General features: G+C 42.4%; 1 protein-coding gene across 1 annotated transcript in view; it reads left to right on the top strand.

Annotated features, from left to right (window-relative positions):
• si:ch73-287m6.1 (RIMS-binding protein 2) overlaps nucleotides 1-16092 on the top strand; it is a 60986-nt gene extending 44894 nt beyond the window's left edge. The window contains 14 exon segments of the mRNA XM_034198131.1: nucleotides 748-783; nucleotides 1352-1503; nucleotides 2113-3009; nucleotides 3566-3721; nucleotides 4003-4149; nucleotides 5700-5796; nucleotides 6199-6318; nucleotides 7706-7869; nucleotides 8645-8813; nucleotides 8932-9032; nucleotides 10155-10226; nucleotides 11004-11126; nucleotides 11128-11169; nucleotides 13330-16092. Of these exon segments, the coding sequence (XP_034054022.1) occupies nucleotides 748-783; nucleotides 1352-1503; nucleotides 2113-3009; nucleotides 3566-3721; nucleotides 4003-4149; nucleotides 5700-5796; nucleotides 6199-6318; nucleotides 7706-7869; nucleotides 8645-8813; nucleotides 8932-9032; nucleotides 10155-10226; nucleotides 11004-11126; nucleotides 11128-11169; nucleotides 13330-13563 (2510 nt within the window). The 3' untranslated portion in view covers nucleotides 13564-16092.
• The last annotated feature ends 265 nt before the right edge of the window (nucleotides 16093-16357 follow it).

Below are 16357 nucleotides of genomic sequence, written 5' to 3'. Positions count from 1 at the left end.
TTGTCAGTCGTGTTTTATGTTTGTTTTTTACATGTTTTAAATGATCTTTGAGACAGATGGAGATGACAGGCTGCTGTTACTGTTTATTTCAGTTTACTGTAACACCAGCCTGAAATGGTAATGTCTCTGTGCTGTGGAAGAGCACAGTACAGCAATGCCTTACTCTGCTGCTGATGTGTATTGTATTTTGTCTAGGTCCAACACCATATTGCAGAACAGGTCAGAATCAAACATCAGTTCTGGGCTGGTTTTCCCAAATATCTGAGCACTAACAGATGTTCTCCCATTGCAAACTAATGGGAGTGGACATTAGTGCTAGGATACTTTTGGAAGACAGCTATGGTCATTATGCTGTGAATGCTTTTGACATATTGATCAATATGAGGAATCGATTAAGGGATCTTGGCAAAATCGCATCTATACAGAAAGATTTTTTTATTTACAAACCGTGTTGCCAATAATGCATTTATTCAACATTTCAAAACACGTTCTGTTTTGAAACCAAATTCAAATGCAATTTTGCCTAAGTTTGCTTACTGCACTGAGCATATCAGTAATTAGAGAGTAGCCAGGCATCCCACGATATGATCAGCTATTATTCTGATGAGTCATTTCCTCAGCCTATAGCCTAGCCTGTAGTAACCAGTGCTATATAAAGCAGTTCCCCTCCGCTGCTCACTGAAATGACCATTTTGTATGAGTGTGCATTTGCCTCTGCTTGAATGCAGTTGTGCATGTTTTCTCCAGTGATCCAGGAGAGTGGAAGACAAAGAATGAGCTGTAGTAAGTCTCCCTGGATCGTGTCCTGCATGCGGAGAAGACAGCTCTTCTCTCAGGAGAACCACAAGCACACATTGTTTCATTTTACCTTCATCTTTTTTACCGCATGAAGAGTAGTTTCCGGTACTATACAAGAGGTGTTCATATTTGATGTTGCACAATATGAAGATTTCCCTCCACTCCTCAGTTTAATAAAGCTGTATCTTCGGTTAGACAATGTTAGTGTATTGCTATCATACCAAATGATCAAATACTTTCAATGAAATGTAATGATCACAGCACAAAACAACTGTTTAATATCCCTCACTAGCAATGTCACATTATCACAAGTAAAGATAATGCGTTATGTAACTTCTTTCACAGATTTAAGAATGCAGGACAAATTATAAATGAACCCTGTTTGTTGTTTTGTGAATCCTCACCCCACCTCACCCCCCCGGCCCTCTCCCATGTTTGTGGCATGATTGTGTGTCCCAACTTGTGCATTTGATGAATGCTTCACCTTGTTTATATATGTGCTGTTAAAACTGTAAACTATGATATCAATCGTAACTGTCCTCTCACCTCCCAGGCCCCCCCCAGCCTCCCCTTGATGTGCAGGTGCTTTGTGGGCAGGCTCCAGGGGTCCTACAGGTACGCTGGAAGCCCCCCATCCTCTCCCCCACTGGCACATCTAATGGGGCCAATGTGGTGGGTTACGCAGTCTGCACTAAAGGACAGAGGGTGAGTGTGAAAGGGTTTGTATTGCCTACTTTGTGAGTGATTGTGAAAAGGGCAATACTGTGTACAGTAGCAGGCATTTGGGGAGGGATTGTTCAGACTTCCCAGGCATATGGGATCCATATTTCAAAAGCCTATATGAGGTACACAGATATAGTATGTAATACACTCTGTAAGGTGTTTAGCCATATTAGATAATGTTGAAACATGAGAACATACATTGTAGATGAGGTGGTATTACCCTCCGTTGTTGAGTTTAGCATTATGTCATCAGAGCCCTCAATGCACACAGCAGTGCCCCCTACCTGTGAGTCATGATCAGTGCATGACTTTCAATCTGGGCCCTGCCAATGCCTTGGAAAGCTCTCCCACTCCCTCTGGTGACTGCCAAAGTTAATCATCACAGTCTGGTTACATTTTAAAGGCACACTTTCAACCTTATTATGTGCTTTACATAGAACAAATGATAAATGATGAGGGGGTTTGCTAAAACACAGAGTAAACTAACCGTTGTTGTTCTTTGGAATGTAAGGGTTGAAAAACAAGTTTTGTTGAAAGAAAATATGGAGCTTCTGTTCATCTTGACATTTGATTTCCTCTATTTGAATGCAGATAGCTGAGGTGCTGTTCCCCATGGCAGACTACGTGACTGTGGAGCTGACGAGGATTCAGTGCCTGGAGGCGAGGGAAGTGATCGTCAGGACGCTGTCCGTGCAGGGGGAATCCCAGGACTCCCAAATCGCCGTCATTCCAAACAATCTCCTTGTGCCTGCACCTGCGATCCCCCTTCCCCCTCCAATGCACCCCCACGCAGGCCCCCCGCCCCACCCTCAACCCCACCCTCAACCCCACCCTCAACCCCACCCTCAACCCCACTCTCAACCCCACTCTCAACCCCACTCTCAACCCCACTCTCAACCCCATCCTCACCCCCAACCCCACCCTCAACCCCACCTCCCATCCCCTCACCATCCTCACGCACCACCCCAACTTCCTGGTCCACCCCAGGCGCAAGGACAACAACTCCAACCTCACCCTCAACCCCATCCCAGGCAGCCCCACCCAGGCGGACCCCAGCAGCCCCACCCAGGCGGACCCCATCAGCCCCAGCTTCGCCCCCCACATCCTCAGCCCCTGCACCTTCAGCCCCGCCTCCCCCACCAAGGTCCTAGGCCCCAGCACCAACTGCCTCTGCTACCCCACCCTCATCACCACCCTATACCTCAGAGACCAGTATGTGCCAGAGACCTGGATGCCAAAGAGCACGCGGCCCACCAAGGGGGGGCCTTCCCACCGGGCCAGCCTAGCTGGGACCCCTCTCGCTCGCCCTCCTCCCAGCCTCCTGGGCCCATGCAAGGCCACACTCTGGAGGCCCCTCCCTCTGCTAATCTACGCTCCCCCTCCCCCCAGCGGATTCTCCCTCAGCCTAGAGGCACGCTCATCCCGGACACCGTGGCCAAAGCCATCGCCCGAGAAGCAGCGCAGAGGGTGGCAGCAGAGAGTGGCAAGGTTTGATGAAAACAATACATCCATCACACAGAGGATATGACACAGTCAAAAAAACTAAAACTCACAACACGACAATTACTATTGAATTCAATTTGTTATCATCACTGTACGTTTTATATAAGACAATATGTGTTTGCATTAAAAGTATACGTTTGTCATATTTGCTTACACTGACACTATATCCTGAGAGTAGTGCATGAGAAAGATAACCTGCCAAAAGTAATGTTCCTCACCATCCTTCTAGTGTGTCTAATATCATTTGTATGTTTCCACTGCTCATAACCTCTGTATAAACGTCTCAATTGAAGCAGCAGTGATTAAAGATGGTTCCATGATTCTGTTTCTTGCCTAAAATGTTTCAGGAAACAGATGGTATTGTTCTGTTTGCTATTAAATGGAAACATCTTTCTCAGGCCATGGGCGGTGATTTGTTTTGGCTCACTGTTATATTTTTGCAAACTAGTGAAAATGTGAAGATACATTTGAAATGCAACAACATCCAACAATGAAATACCACTGGTATCTTACTTACCTCACGTCGCATGCTTGTTTCCAGGGCGACAGGAGGCAGGTCAGATACGGAGAGCAGGGTCGTACGTTTCACCAGCATCACTCTGACGAGGAAGAGGAGGATGAAGAAGGGTTTGCACGCGGCCGCCGAAGAGGACCCTCAGTCGATGAGTTCCTCAGAGGCTCGGAGCTTGGGAGGCCGGTAAGAAGGACATGATAAGTGATGACTCTTCTACCTCCTTTTGTCCCAGTGTGTGTTTCAATGGACAACCTCTTCCATGTGTGTGTTTGGACGTGTGTGTGCATGCATGTCTGGGTGGTTGCATGCTTACACTCCTCTGCCTGTGTCTCTGTTTGTTCCTGTGTGTGTGTGTGTTTGTTCTTCCATGTGTGTTTGGTGTGTGCATGTATGTATGTTTGTATGTATGTGGACTTAAACAATTGCGTCTGTGTGTTTGTGTTTGTGTGTGCGACTGCCAAAAGCCTCACTATAGTCACAATGAAGAGTATCACAGCGAGAGCAGCCGGGGCTCTGACCTGTCTGACATCATGGAAGAGGATGAGGAGGAGCTGTACTCTGAGATGCAGCTGGAAGAGGGACGTCGACGCAACTCGCACAACACACCCAAGGTGCAGTTCTTTGCACTTATTCTAAACCCAAGAGTCATAAGCACCCAAATTTAATCTAGTGAACTGCACAGGCACAGATGCTTCAATTGAGACTGCTGCCTTGACATGCATTTAAAATGTGTTGTTAGTGTGTGTGCTGAGTTTAATTCAAATTTATAGGAAGAGAGCTAAAAAAACAGAGTTTCAGCACCATGGAGAGAGACAGACTGGGTTTTAATCCTAAACTGTGTAAATCGCTGGGTGACGCGTCTCCCCTTCATCCCCCTGTACAGAAGTGATGCCAAAATATCCCAGATATGGGAGCTTCCATATTTAGCTCTTAACGTCATCGGTACCCAGACTCTTTGCAGTGGGAGGTTTGAGTCGTGGTATCGAGGTCCTGAAGCACGAGCAACCTACCTGCTACTTTAGCAACACAGCAGCTGATTGGCTAGAAAGACACAACTAACCAGTTAATCCTCATAAATATGAATGTTCTTTTACGCAGACCTGCAGTGGTTATGGAAAGCTAAAGTTACATCGCCTTCTCCCAGAGCCTTCGGCTCAGTGACTGCTTCACTCAGAGCAGCTGTCAATCACAGCTGTCAATCGTGACGCCTCACTCTTTTAAAGCATCACCCACTCACGAACACTCGAACATACATCAGCGTGGTAAGAACCAATTACAACTAGTGAAACTTTTTTATTTTTTTCTCTTTTATTTGTACTTTTTGTTTTGACCCATGTCCCACACGAGATGTTTTGGCTTCACTTTTGAGGAGCTCTAATGATCATCTTGCATACAGCCTGTGGTTTAAATGCTTTTAGAAAGCATGATAAACATATCCGTGAAGAGAAACAGTACTGCAGCACCATCTTCTGTGACGATCCCGTCTGAACCGATGTTTGGGATATTAGTCAGCCAAATGTGCTATATTCCTAAATTCTTCATTTAAGCTGTATTCCCTTTTTATGGAATGAGATTATACTTGGTAGTAAGCAGCCTATGGTCTAGAATGATGGGAGGTAACGTTGAGCTGCTGCAGTGTTGCATCCGGCTGCCACACATTACAAATGAGAGCAGCTTACATTTTTCAGCACCATAGAGAAGAAAAAAAAAGATAGAAAGAATACGAGCTTGAACGTTTCAGCTCCATGGAAATAAAAGAAGATACTGTGGGCGTGAATGTGTTCAGCCCCCTGGACAGAGACTCCGGTTTGAGCAGTGTAGCGCTGTGGAGGGAGGCTACACAGTAACATACGGAAAACAGTGCCAACCCACATCTTTTTATACCACTTTTTATTTTTTTATTCAGTAGTATGTTATCAGTAATTTCTTAATTTTGTGATGATGGTATTTCCCGTGGGCTTGTGTGTGTGTGTCTTTGCGTCTGTGTTTCAGTGTGCCTGCCTGTGAGTGCTGCATGATTTTGTTTACATACAGTTTGTGTAGAAGTATGTCCGACGTGCGTTTTTTCTCACACACTGAGTATGTCCGAGTGTGTGTGTGTGCGGGCAGCTCAAGAATGTTTAATGTTTGCGAATGTTGTCTGTGTTTATGTGCATTTCAGAACAACACTCCTGGAGGCCGCCATGACCGAGAGGGGAGAAGAGTTCCTCACGGGGGGCCGCAGCCTCAGAGGCGGCCTCTGATGGTCCCCTCCATTGGTCAGTAAGGGTGGGAGCTACACAGAGCAGAGGGGAGCTTTCATTTACATTTTATAATTGTAATGTTTTCTGTGCCATAGAATAGAAGTGTTTGTTGTCCTGCTAAAACCATCATGAGCTTCTCTGTGTCTCCAGATCACCTCTGTGTTTATAAACCATGCTCATGCTCCTCTCCCTCAACATTAGTTTTTGATCTTGCAGAAATAGTTTAGATGCAACAAGCTGACACTGATGCTGTCATCTACTAAGCAGACACAGTTTTTCATAAATAGTTTTTCTTAATTTATAAGCTTTTTGTGTGTATTTGTTTAACCTAATGTCCAAGCAATAGCATGTGGCAACACAAATCTATGAAGCGTTGCACTGTAACCCCATCACCCTCTTAATTGGTGTTTCCTGTAGAGGTAACCTCTGAGAATAACAGTGAGGGAAACCCCGTCACCGAGGATGTTTATGGCAGAGTAGCTCGGCACAAGACGCGGTCGTCCCGCAGGCAAACGGGCGGCACCAGGTCTCCCCAGGGTATGTGCTTGCAGTCCTGTTCTTTACCACCAAAAGCATGGCGACAAAAATGCCACTAAGCAACTGGCAATACAGCGAGAAGTAGCTGTGGACACTTGCAAGTGCCTGTTTCTCTGTCTCAAATAATAATAGTTATTATTATGCTTACAGTTGAACAGCATGACTGCACTGCACTGAAATGGTGGACCCGTTGGAAAGCCAAACCTGGGGTCTGGGGTGAATGTCTCCACAGTTTAAGCTGATAAATGATTAATTGACTGCTGCTCAGAGAATGCCTCACTCACTGCACTGCACAGATGCCTGCTAAACCCCTCCCCTTTGACTATACTGCTATACAAAGCTTTTAATGCATGGATGAATACACTTGACCACACATTCACTGCTTTCTTGTTTCCTTTAGACAAGTTTAAGTTTGAAATATCAGTTGTTGGAAATGCAGTCGTCCCTTACATTTCTTAGTACCCCATGAATACAATAACCACACCTTTTGTAGGTTGGCATATCCCTGACTGGGAGCGATGCATTTCATGTCATGCTTGTGTTTCCAAGGACCATAATAAAGCCTTGCCTCCACAGTATAACACTGAACAAGCTGTTGCATTTTCCATATTGCCATGGCAAATTTAGATGACAGGCTTCCTCTGCTGTCGAACTCTTGCGGCTGCAAAGGGTTAGCAATGTGTGGGAAGATTCTGCTTTCAATCTCAGAATTTCACTTAGTGTTTTGTCTTCAAATGAAGTGAAAATAGAGTTTTATCTTTAGGTGCATTTTCTTATTAGGCTTCTTTTAGCGTGCATGTCAGATTAGTGTGTGATTCTGGTGTTGTGTCATGTCCATGAATCACATTCTGTGCATTGCACCATGGTTTGTCTTGCTCCTCATTTGTCTCTCAATGCATATGCCAACATTAAGTCAGAAATGTAAAGATACATTTATTGTGAGTGTTTGACTGGTTGCATGTGTGCTATGGTAAATGATTTTAAATGGTTGACTGACCACAGGGTTCTTCCTGCATGCTGACAAGCACAGTTATGGCTAGACAGGGAAATACAATCTGTTAACAATACAAATCAATAAGATGTATTAAACAAAAAAAAGCTCATTGATTTTCTTTCACATGGCTGAGACTTTAATATGTAAACATACAGACTTCATCATCAAAGAGGTGGTATATGCTTACATTCAGAAATAGGTTTTGTCACCAACTGATTTTAGTTTTTTAGCTGAGCCCTTACATCTGCTCCATTTGTAACCAAACGCCACAATTTGAACACAAAGATTAAAACTATGTTTGCTAGAAAAGTCATGTTTGGTGTCTTGATCTCATTCATAGTTTGCTCTTTCTGTGAAGCAGGATGATGGAATTTGTTTGTCTTTGTGTGAAAGATGGATACAGGGATCGCCGCTCCCCCACGTACTACGATGAGTCGGAGCCGGAGGAGTCCTTCCGGATCTTCGTGGCCCTCTTTGACTACGACCCTCTGTCCATGTCCCCCAACCCAGACGCAGCCGACGAGGAGCTGCCCTTCAAAGAGGGGCAGATCATTAGGGTGGGAGATTACAGACACTTTGATTAACTGCATCTGTCTCCTCTGCATTTATTTTCTCTTAAAAGTGAATCCAAACTATGAAGAACTTGTTTGCTGCAGTTTGGCTTGCAACAAACCCTTCAATATTTAAATCTTGGGTAATAATGGCTATTCTAGTGTGTAGTAACTTAAAAAATGATATTCTATACAAACAGTTTTATACGGGTCTCTGAATCTGACTCCATCCCTCACAATTGTTTGCTTTTTAAGTTGCAAGGGTATGGACAATCAAACCTTATGCACACATTTGCATCTTCTTTCATTCTTCAACTTTTTTCTTTAACAATACAACAAACAGAAACACATTTGTTAGCAACTGGCGAATGTAGGTCAGTGGTGCAGCAAAGTGCATAGAACCCTAAACGTCTTTTGTATAAGGTACTGTACCCCTATCTGAAAACTAAAGTATATTACTATACTGTAATGACATCCATCATTGCCTGTGTTGATTTTGTATTCAACACGCCCTCAAAAAATTTTATATCGGGTAATGCTCACCTAAATTAGACCGGTTGGGACTTATCTTTGTCAGCAAATGTATACCCCAAAATAATGTTTATGTCCTTTCATGACAGGAGGGATTTTCAAAATCAGGCATTTGACAGAGTTAGGCTCAAACAGTTGCATTTTAAATCACCTAATTATATCTTTTTATAAACTCAGGGCTGTCATCCACTACCATAAAATAAGTACTATGTGTGTTTAGGGATCTCTTAACCTCTCTCTTGTCTGACAGGTGTACGGTGATAAAGACACAGATGGGTTCTACAGGGCGGAGGTGAGGGGCCGGATGGGGCTGATCCCCTGCAACATGGTGTCAGAGATCAGAGCTGAGGACGAGGAGACCATGGACCAGCTCATCAAACAGGGCTTCCTGCCCCTCAGCACCCCCGTGGACAGATTAGGTACTACGCGGGGGTACTCCCTCAACACGTACACATCTGCTCCTGTTATGGAACTGAGGGGTTAAACTGTGTATGACAACATGATATGAACTATCATGCTGTTTGTTTTTGCTTCCAGAGCAACACAGAAGAGGCCTCCGTCGAGATCAGGCCCCCCGGAGGATGGTGGCTCTGTACGACTACGACCCCAGAGAGAGCTCCCCTAATGTTGATACGGAGGTATCGCTCTCTGCTACACAGATACACACGCACCCACACACACATGCACACGCACATCAGAGTTCCCGTTAGAATATTTCTTCGCCGGTCAACATGTCCGTTAAAGTTGAAATATTCCGGACAAAATGAGAAAAGTGCCGGTCAAAGGTCTTCTTTGTTATTTATTGTGCTTTAAAACAAATTGATATGATTCGATATTAAACAAACTAATTATAGTAGATTAACTACATTATTCAAAAGTGAACAGTAATTTACAATAACACGGGAATAATAAACGGAGTGCTCTCCCTCTCCTGACAGCCCGTCAGTATCATGCAGCTCGCGGATCAGTAATGAGTGACTCGACAGTAAAACTAAACATATATATAACTAGTTACGGTAGTTTGAGAGGTAATTAAAATAGTTACGTGTGATATTCTAACCTGGTGTGTGTTTTGTTCCGCTCATCGCTGCAGGTGATCATGCAGAGCTGCGTGTCGACTCGTCAGCAGCTGATCTCTCTCTCCCGTCAGATTAGACTTCACTCGCGTTTATGTCCATATCGATTAGATCTAGCTAGTTCTAGCTAATGATAGGACTACCTGCTTATTAAAAGACACCTAAACAATAAGCGTCGCTATGCAACCGGGTGAGGCCGCAAAGTATAGCGCAGCATTATGCATTTGTTTACATGCCCACCGGAACCCCAAGGCATTACCAACAGATCAACGCACAATCAACCCACACAGGACATCTCTTTCTCCACAGTAAGCGTTAGACCACACGACATTATAATTGACTATTCTTGTCTGTCACATACTCTTTTGTCTGTCACATAAATGGCGCAAGTTGTGCAACTGATGTGGTATTGCGCTAAACGGAAATTATTTTGAACGGACACTTTGACCGGAGAGATTTAGATTTGCCGGTCTTCAGCATATTTTACCGGTCGTAGTCCGGTAATTACCGGCTAACGGGAACTCTGACGCACACGCGCACACACATGCACACGCACACACACATGCACATACACATACATACACACACTTACAGATCCAAAGAAGTGCTGTACAAAATAACAAAAAAGATTAAGAATGATTTGACTTGACTCGCCTTACTTTCTGTTTCTCTGTCTCCTGATAGGCCGAGCTGACCTTCTGTGCTGGTGACATCATGGCTGTGTTTGGAGATATTGATGAGGACGGATTTTATTATGTGAGTGCGACTTGGTCATGTTTTCTTGTCATATCAACACTTTATAGTTATTTTATTTTAATGTCTAAAAAAACCGAATTGTCATCATCCTTATTAAGGGCTGCCCCAGCTGTTTCCCCTGTTTCCAGTCACTATGTGAAGCTAAGCTAACTGGCTGCTTCATATACTGTAGCTTTATATGTATACAGACATGAAGGAAGTTTAATTCTCTAATACTTTGCTATATTGATATATCAATGATTGATTGGAATTTGTCTTGGTGAGCTTACTTAAACAAAGAGAGAGAAACGTGGAATATAAATCTTTTTAAGACAAAGGGTATCAAGTAATATCCATGCTCGTAAGAATTCATGAAAGCATAAAACCGATGGGTGAAATTAAATCAAGCAAATAGGAACACTACAGATAAACACTAGCACCTGTAGGGAAATGAACAGAAACACAAAATTACCAAATAGATGCTTCAAATACCTTTTTAAATCATCCGCACCATTGCACAATTATTTAACCTGACGAGTGGCTGCAGGATTATAATGTTACCTCAGGATATGTGTTGTTCTGGATCCTGGATGTTCTGGTTTTAAATCCTCTTAGTTTTATGTTACTTTCATTCTCAGAGTGTGAAATCTTCAACATACCAGCCTTTTATCAGTTTTAAAAGTAATGTGGTAACTCCAAATGTTCAAACATTGATTGATTACAGGCAGGGTTAATAGTGTCCAGCAAACCTTTAATGACTTTAATATGAAATGCCTGTCTCCTCATTTCCGTCCCCAGGGTGAGATCAACGGCCACCGCGGTCTGGTTCCCTCGAACTTCCTGGAAGAAGTGCCTGATGACGTGGAGGTGTATCTGACCGACACCCCGTCCCACCAGCCCCAGGAAGAGCCTGCCAACCGCCCCCCCCCCCAACCCTGCGGCCAGCGTCTCGGAGGGCAAACGGGTACACCATCATCGCCGCTCTCAGCGCTAGGCCCTGTGTTCATCCATCCTCCGTCCTCTCTCTTGATTTCCGTCTCTCGCTTCCTCCACTTGCCGTCTGTGTGCTGTTCATTGTGTGTGTTCGTCCATGTGGTGACAGTGGTGACTATACAAACTAACCCCCTCCTCTCCCTCCTCCTCCTCCTCACCCTTTGGACAAAGGGGACAAAAACCCAGTGCTTACACCTTTCTGAGTCTCAGAGAAAGGAAGAAGCAAAGCCTGACATGGACAGAGGGAGGATAGACTGTGGGAGCTCTGCGCTGGGTGATTTATGCATGTAGCACCGGTTAAGGAGGACTTGAAAAAAGGCTCGACTCATTCCTTACAACAAAATAATTTGGTACCTCTTTGCACTGAAACACAAAATCAAATTGTGGTTATTGTGTACAATAATAAGTGCTTTATTAAACACATAACAATGGCTACCCAATGACACTGAAATAAACGATTTGAGGGAATACTTTAAAGATGACAAAAGACAGAAAAGCATGCCTTTTTCAAACTTGATACATTTTATAATACCTTTCTTGGCTCGATTGCTGTATTTCCTTAAAAGAGGCTTTGTTTCTTTATGTATATTGCACACACATCAAATCTATTTTTCAGCCGTGTTGACAGTGGATATGCCATGTTTGCTCTGATCTCGAGAGACAAAACTAATCGCAGCACTGATACATCCATACTGTATTGTTACAATGGAACAATAAAAGAAGAAATTGGATATTAAAAGCAATCTTTTTTGCGCTCTGTGTTCCTGTGTGTCGGTGGTGGTGGTGGTGTTGTTTTCAGTTTTCAGTTTTCATAGTGGTGTGGGTTCTAGCGACGGTGACTATGCTGCCACATCTGATTTCTTTTTTGTTTTTCCTCACCCGCTTGGCAAAACTAAACAAACAAACAGAAGAAGATTGTTCATTTCACACCATAAATGGCTCTGTCTGCCTTGTACAGTAAGTCGGCAACTTGAGATACCAAACTCAGGCTCTAATGCACACAGCTGGTGTATTGCACTAAGGCTTTAGAAATGCTACTTTACATTATGGAAGCACTCGTCAAGTGTTTCTGCATTGCATCTTTTTTTCCAGTGGCATGTCAAATCAGTAAAATGTGTAATTCATACTGGTTTGAGTGTACATGAAATGTTGTAAAAATGGTTTTACATGTACACGTTTCCTCATAGCCTCACAATACAGAAAAGCATCACTTTGTCAGCAAAAGTGTTTTTTATCACCGACAATTTGGACCACATTTTGAGACATCTAGACTAAATCTGAACTTCTAAGATATCAAAATACAATCTTGTTAGCACTGATGCTAACAGGGGCTAAGTGTGCAGCTGCTGCATTAGAGGAATAGCCTGGTATCTACAGTTGTGTCCCTGGGTGTTGTTCTGATTGTACTGTATGTTCCCTCTTGGCCTTCTGACGGTGCCCCCCCCCCCCCCCCGGCTCTGTGCTGATGTTGTGCTCAACGTTTGATGCCTCTTCCTCTTCCTCAGTGTTTCCTCTACTTCTACTTATGTTTGTGTGTGCGTTTGAATTGAATATCAACAATTGATTTATTGTGAAACTATGATTGATAGATTGACAACTCTCATCCCAAAGGGTAAATCACAGAAGTGACACCAGCCAAATAAAACATAAAATCACTAAAACTATAGACACTGAGGTAGATAATATAAACATAAATACCTACAATTTTAACTAGAAACTTAGCTTAAGCTAAAAAAAGAAAATCTAATTCTACATAACTATATTGCCTGTACACATTCTTACCACAAGTAGAAGGCTGTATAATCCTCTTCTTCTTGTGACTTCTACTTTTAGTAATATAAAGTGTTAGTGGTGGACAGTCACGTGACACATCTGCCATTATGAGAAATAACCTATCAAATTTAAAATAAATGACATTTGATAAATTCTGACAACCAATAAATGTGGCAAAACCGCTACGCTCATTGGCTAGTCTACTCAAAATAGTTTGATGAAAAACATAGACTGATAAATAGATAGACGTATGGATAGATATATAGTTAGATAGATAGATGGAGAGATCTGCAGTGTGAACGAGTTGCTTCTCTTGTAAACGCCGCCCCATGCCTCCACCCATCACCTCTCTCCTCAGGTTGCCACAGAAACCACCGACACGGTCGACAACGGCGCCGCGCCTGTCCGAGCGCCGTCCCCCATCGCTCGGCCCCTCCTCCCAGGGACCATGAGACCCATCAGCCCTGCGAGGGGCCCCCGCCTCCCTCTGGAACCCCGGGACCCCCGGGACGAAGATATGGCGAACAAGAAGAAGAAAGGACTACTTTCCAAGGGGAAGAAGCTCCTGAAGAGACTCTCCCCTGTGAAATAAGAAGAGAGAGCGTACATATCGGGCTCTGTTTATTGCATCCATACAATCAACTCTGATCCAACAGCACATGACAGAGGATGGACTGTGAGAGCCTATTTTAATATAACAAGTGATACAATTATTCATGTACGGATATAAATCACGTAAATTATGTACAGTGCAGTGCCAAAATCAAGAGAGGTCGCCTGCAGACACAAAAACATATTACTGTGATGTATTTTAAATCAACGGATGACTTAAAAAAAAAAAAAAAAAAAAACTAGGATTTTCATGACATGTTTTTTTCTTTATTGTAAACACAATTCCTTTCAAGCAGGGTAGCTGTGAAAACAAAGCATCTCAGTTCCTTTCTTTTCAAAGCAAACAACATTTATGTGGAGTATTGATGTTGCCACTTCAAGGAAACAGAGACCATACTCCTCTAAGAAAATCTACACTGTTATCGAGGCATTCTGTGAAGTAATGCTGGCTGCTAACACAAAGGCTTTATTCAGTGCAATATCATAGAGAGGCGGTAGCATCATGTGGGAAGAAATGAGACATTTCTACTTACCTGTGATTTCAACAGAGGGGAGTTTTTCTAAAAAGTATATCAGATTGGCAACAGGGCATTACAGCTGTCTCAGTGGCCTTTATGAAAACAATATGAGCGTGACATTCCTCGTTTGATTCACACCAGGGTTTCTTTGTTTCATGACTTGTCTTTTTCCCGAGAGTTAAACAAGAGCAGAAGTGTTTGTTGTCCTCGCTGTCACACTGTCATGAAACGCCTAGTTCTAAAGACTACATTTTGTGTCTGTCTTCCTATTGCACAAAGGTTGGTTTTGATTGGTTAAAGATGTTTGGTGTGCCTGAGTATGTGATGCGTTCATGTTTTGCACCGCTCATGTTTCTTGTTCACTTTTCATTTCTTTTCTGAAGGAGAGGCCATGCATTTATGGATCCTGTGATTTAGTGATGTGCTGCTACCTCCATTGCCTGTGCACTGTTCAGTTTTGATGTCTCATGTTGATATAGCCGGCCAAGTTAAAGCCTCGTAGAATACAAACAGGTCCTGCTGGAGGTCTGTGAAGAGAAATCTGAAATGATTTAACATTTTGTATCCGGCCACATTTATTCTCTACATGACTCTTACTCACAGAAGGACTATATATAGTATACTTTATAGGGATTTGGGTAAAAAACACATTTTATTCCTATGATCTTGGATAATGTACCTATTTATGAAATAAGCACATGTACTCAAACTCTGGAGACTGAGGTTTATTTATTTAGAAACAAGCCAACCTATTTGCATAATGCCACAAGATTTGCATTCAGAAATGTCATCAGGTCAGACAAAACTACTGAATATTCTGCAGACTGTCACACTGACTCTCTACTAATTCTGTTTCTCATATATTGTCAGTTTAAAAAGCCCCAACATTTATCTTTATTGCAAGATAGATGACGCTGCATGAAGTGAGAACAATACTGACGTTCGAATTAAGGTTGATGACTGAAACTGAATGACAGCTTTTATTATTGAGTTATGTTTTACTTGATTCAAAGTCATTTTTCCTATCAATATTCAGTTTAAGTTTACAGTTTATCTTAGATTCAGCATGGTTTTTTGACTTCAACATTCTGTTGCCTGAATTTCTAACAACCTTAGTTATAACAGCTGTTTGCTGGTTTTCAGAAAATTGCAACGCCTGTAGTTTGGAGATCAAATAAAATGTTGATTCGGAGCTCTAAAATGCACCGAAAAACAATAACGAACTTTGATATCATTTAAACTACAATGCTAACATGATGGACACTGATTGCATAAGTCACAGCAAATAATTCAAACATTTATCTGGTGACCTTGAACACAACCCAATTCCCTCAGTTGTGCTTGCTTTTGAGGGTTATTGTGTGTGTAAATTATACAAGATTATAGAAATAATATGTTGGAATAACTTGGATTACTAACACAATCCCAACGTTATGTGTGTTGTGAGGGTGGCAAAAAGTGCTCTAACTGGAGGGATAGTATGTTTTATAGCTTTAATAAATTAAAAACGTCTATCTCTGCTTAGTTTTTTATAATCTATCAGATTTATCTTCCTCATGTCAAGTTGCTCTCGAGGGTTCTTTGTCCTCATTATTTATTAAAATTATTAAATGCAATGACAAGTGAGGGTTTTGCCAAAATGGAATGTAAGGGAAGTTTGGCTGGATTTAGGTTTACATGATTTTTGTTCCAAAGCTTGTTGTGTATAGTTTATTTTTCACAAAGTCACACATTCCTGCAACACGGTGTCCCAATACCAACATAATTATCTCGTGAATGGGTGTAGTGTCTCTGAACGCTGTAGCTCTTTTGTACTTTGAATCCATTTGTAGATAATTTCTTAATGTTTCTACTTGATTTTACGACAGCCTTTTTGTTAGTGCACTGAGAGTTCCTCTCCCTGTAACAGACTGCATTCTCCATAGTGTCCTTTGAATCAGATGTATCGGTCCACCGTATGTGCTTGCTTTGTGAATCAAAGGTTCAAATAAGAAAAAAAAAAAGTCAAAGAGAAATCATTGGACAGTATTTATGGTGATTCATTATGTGTGGGTGTGCATGTGAAAAATACAACTTTTATAACCAAATTAAATTTGATATTTTTTAGAAATGCGTGGTCCACATTCATTTGTGTGTCTTCTTTTCACTGGAGGGGACAGGTCAGACAATGTTTGAGACGGCAGGAAATATTGTGCGTTTCTGACCCTTTGAAAACAAATTTTAGTAAGTGACACTAATATCCATGTTTTCTGGGGA

The sequence above is a fragment of the Gymnodraco acuticeps genome, unplaced genomic scaffold (genome assembly GCF_902827175.1).
Source record: "Gymnodraco acuticeps unplaced genomic scaffold, fGymAcu1.1, whole genome shotgun sequence".
Lineage (NCBI taxonomy): Eukaryota > Metazoa > Chordata > Actinopteri > Perciformes > Bathydraconidae > Gymnodraco > Gymnodraco acuticeps.
Note: the sequence above shows the minus strand (reverse complement) of the source record. Positions and strands in the feature narration are given on the sequence as shown.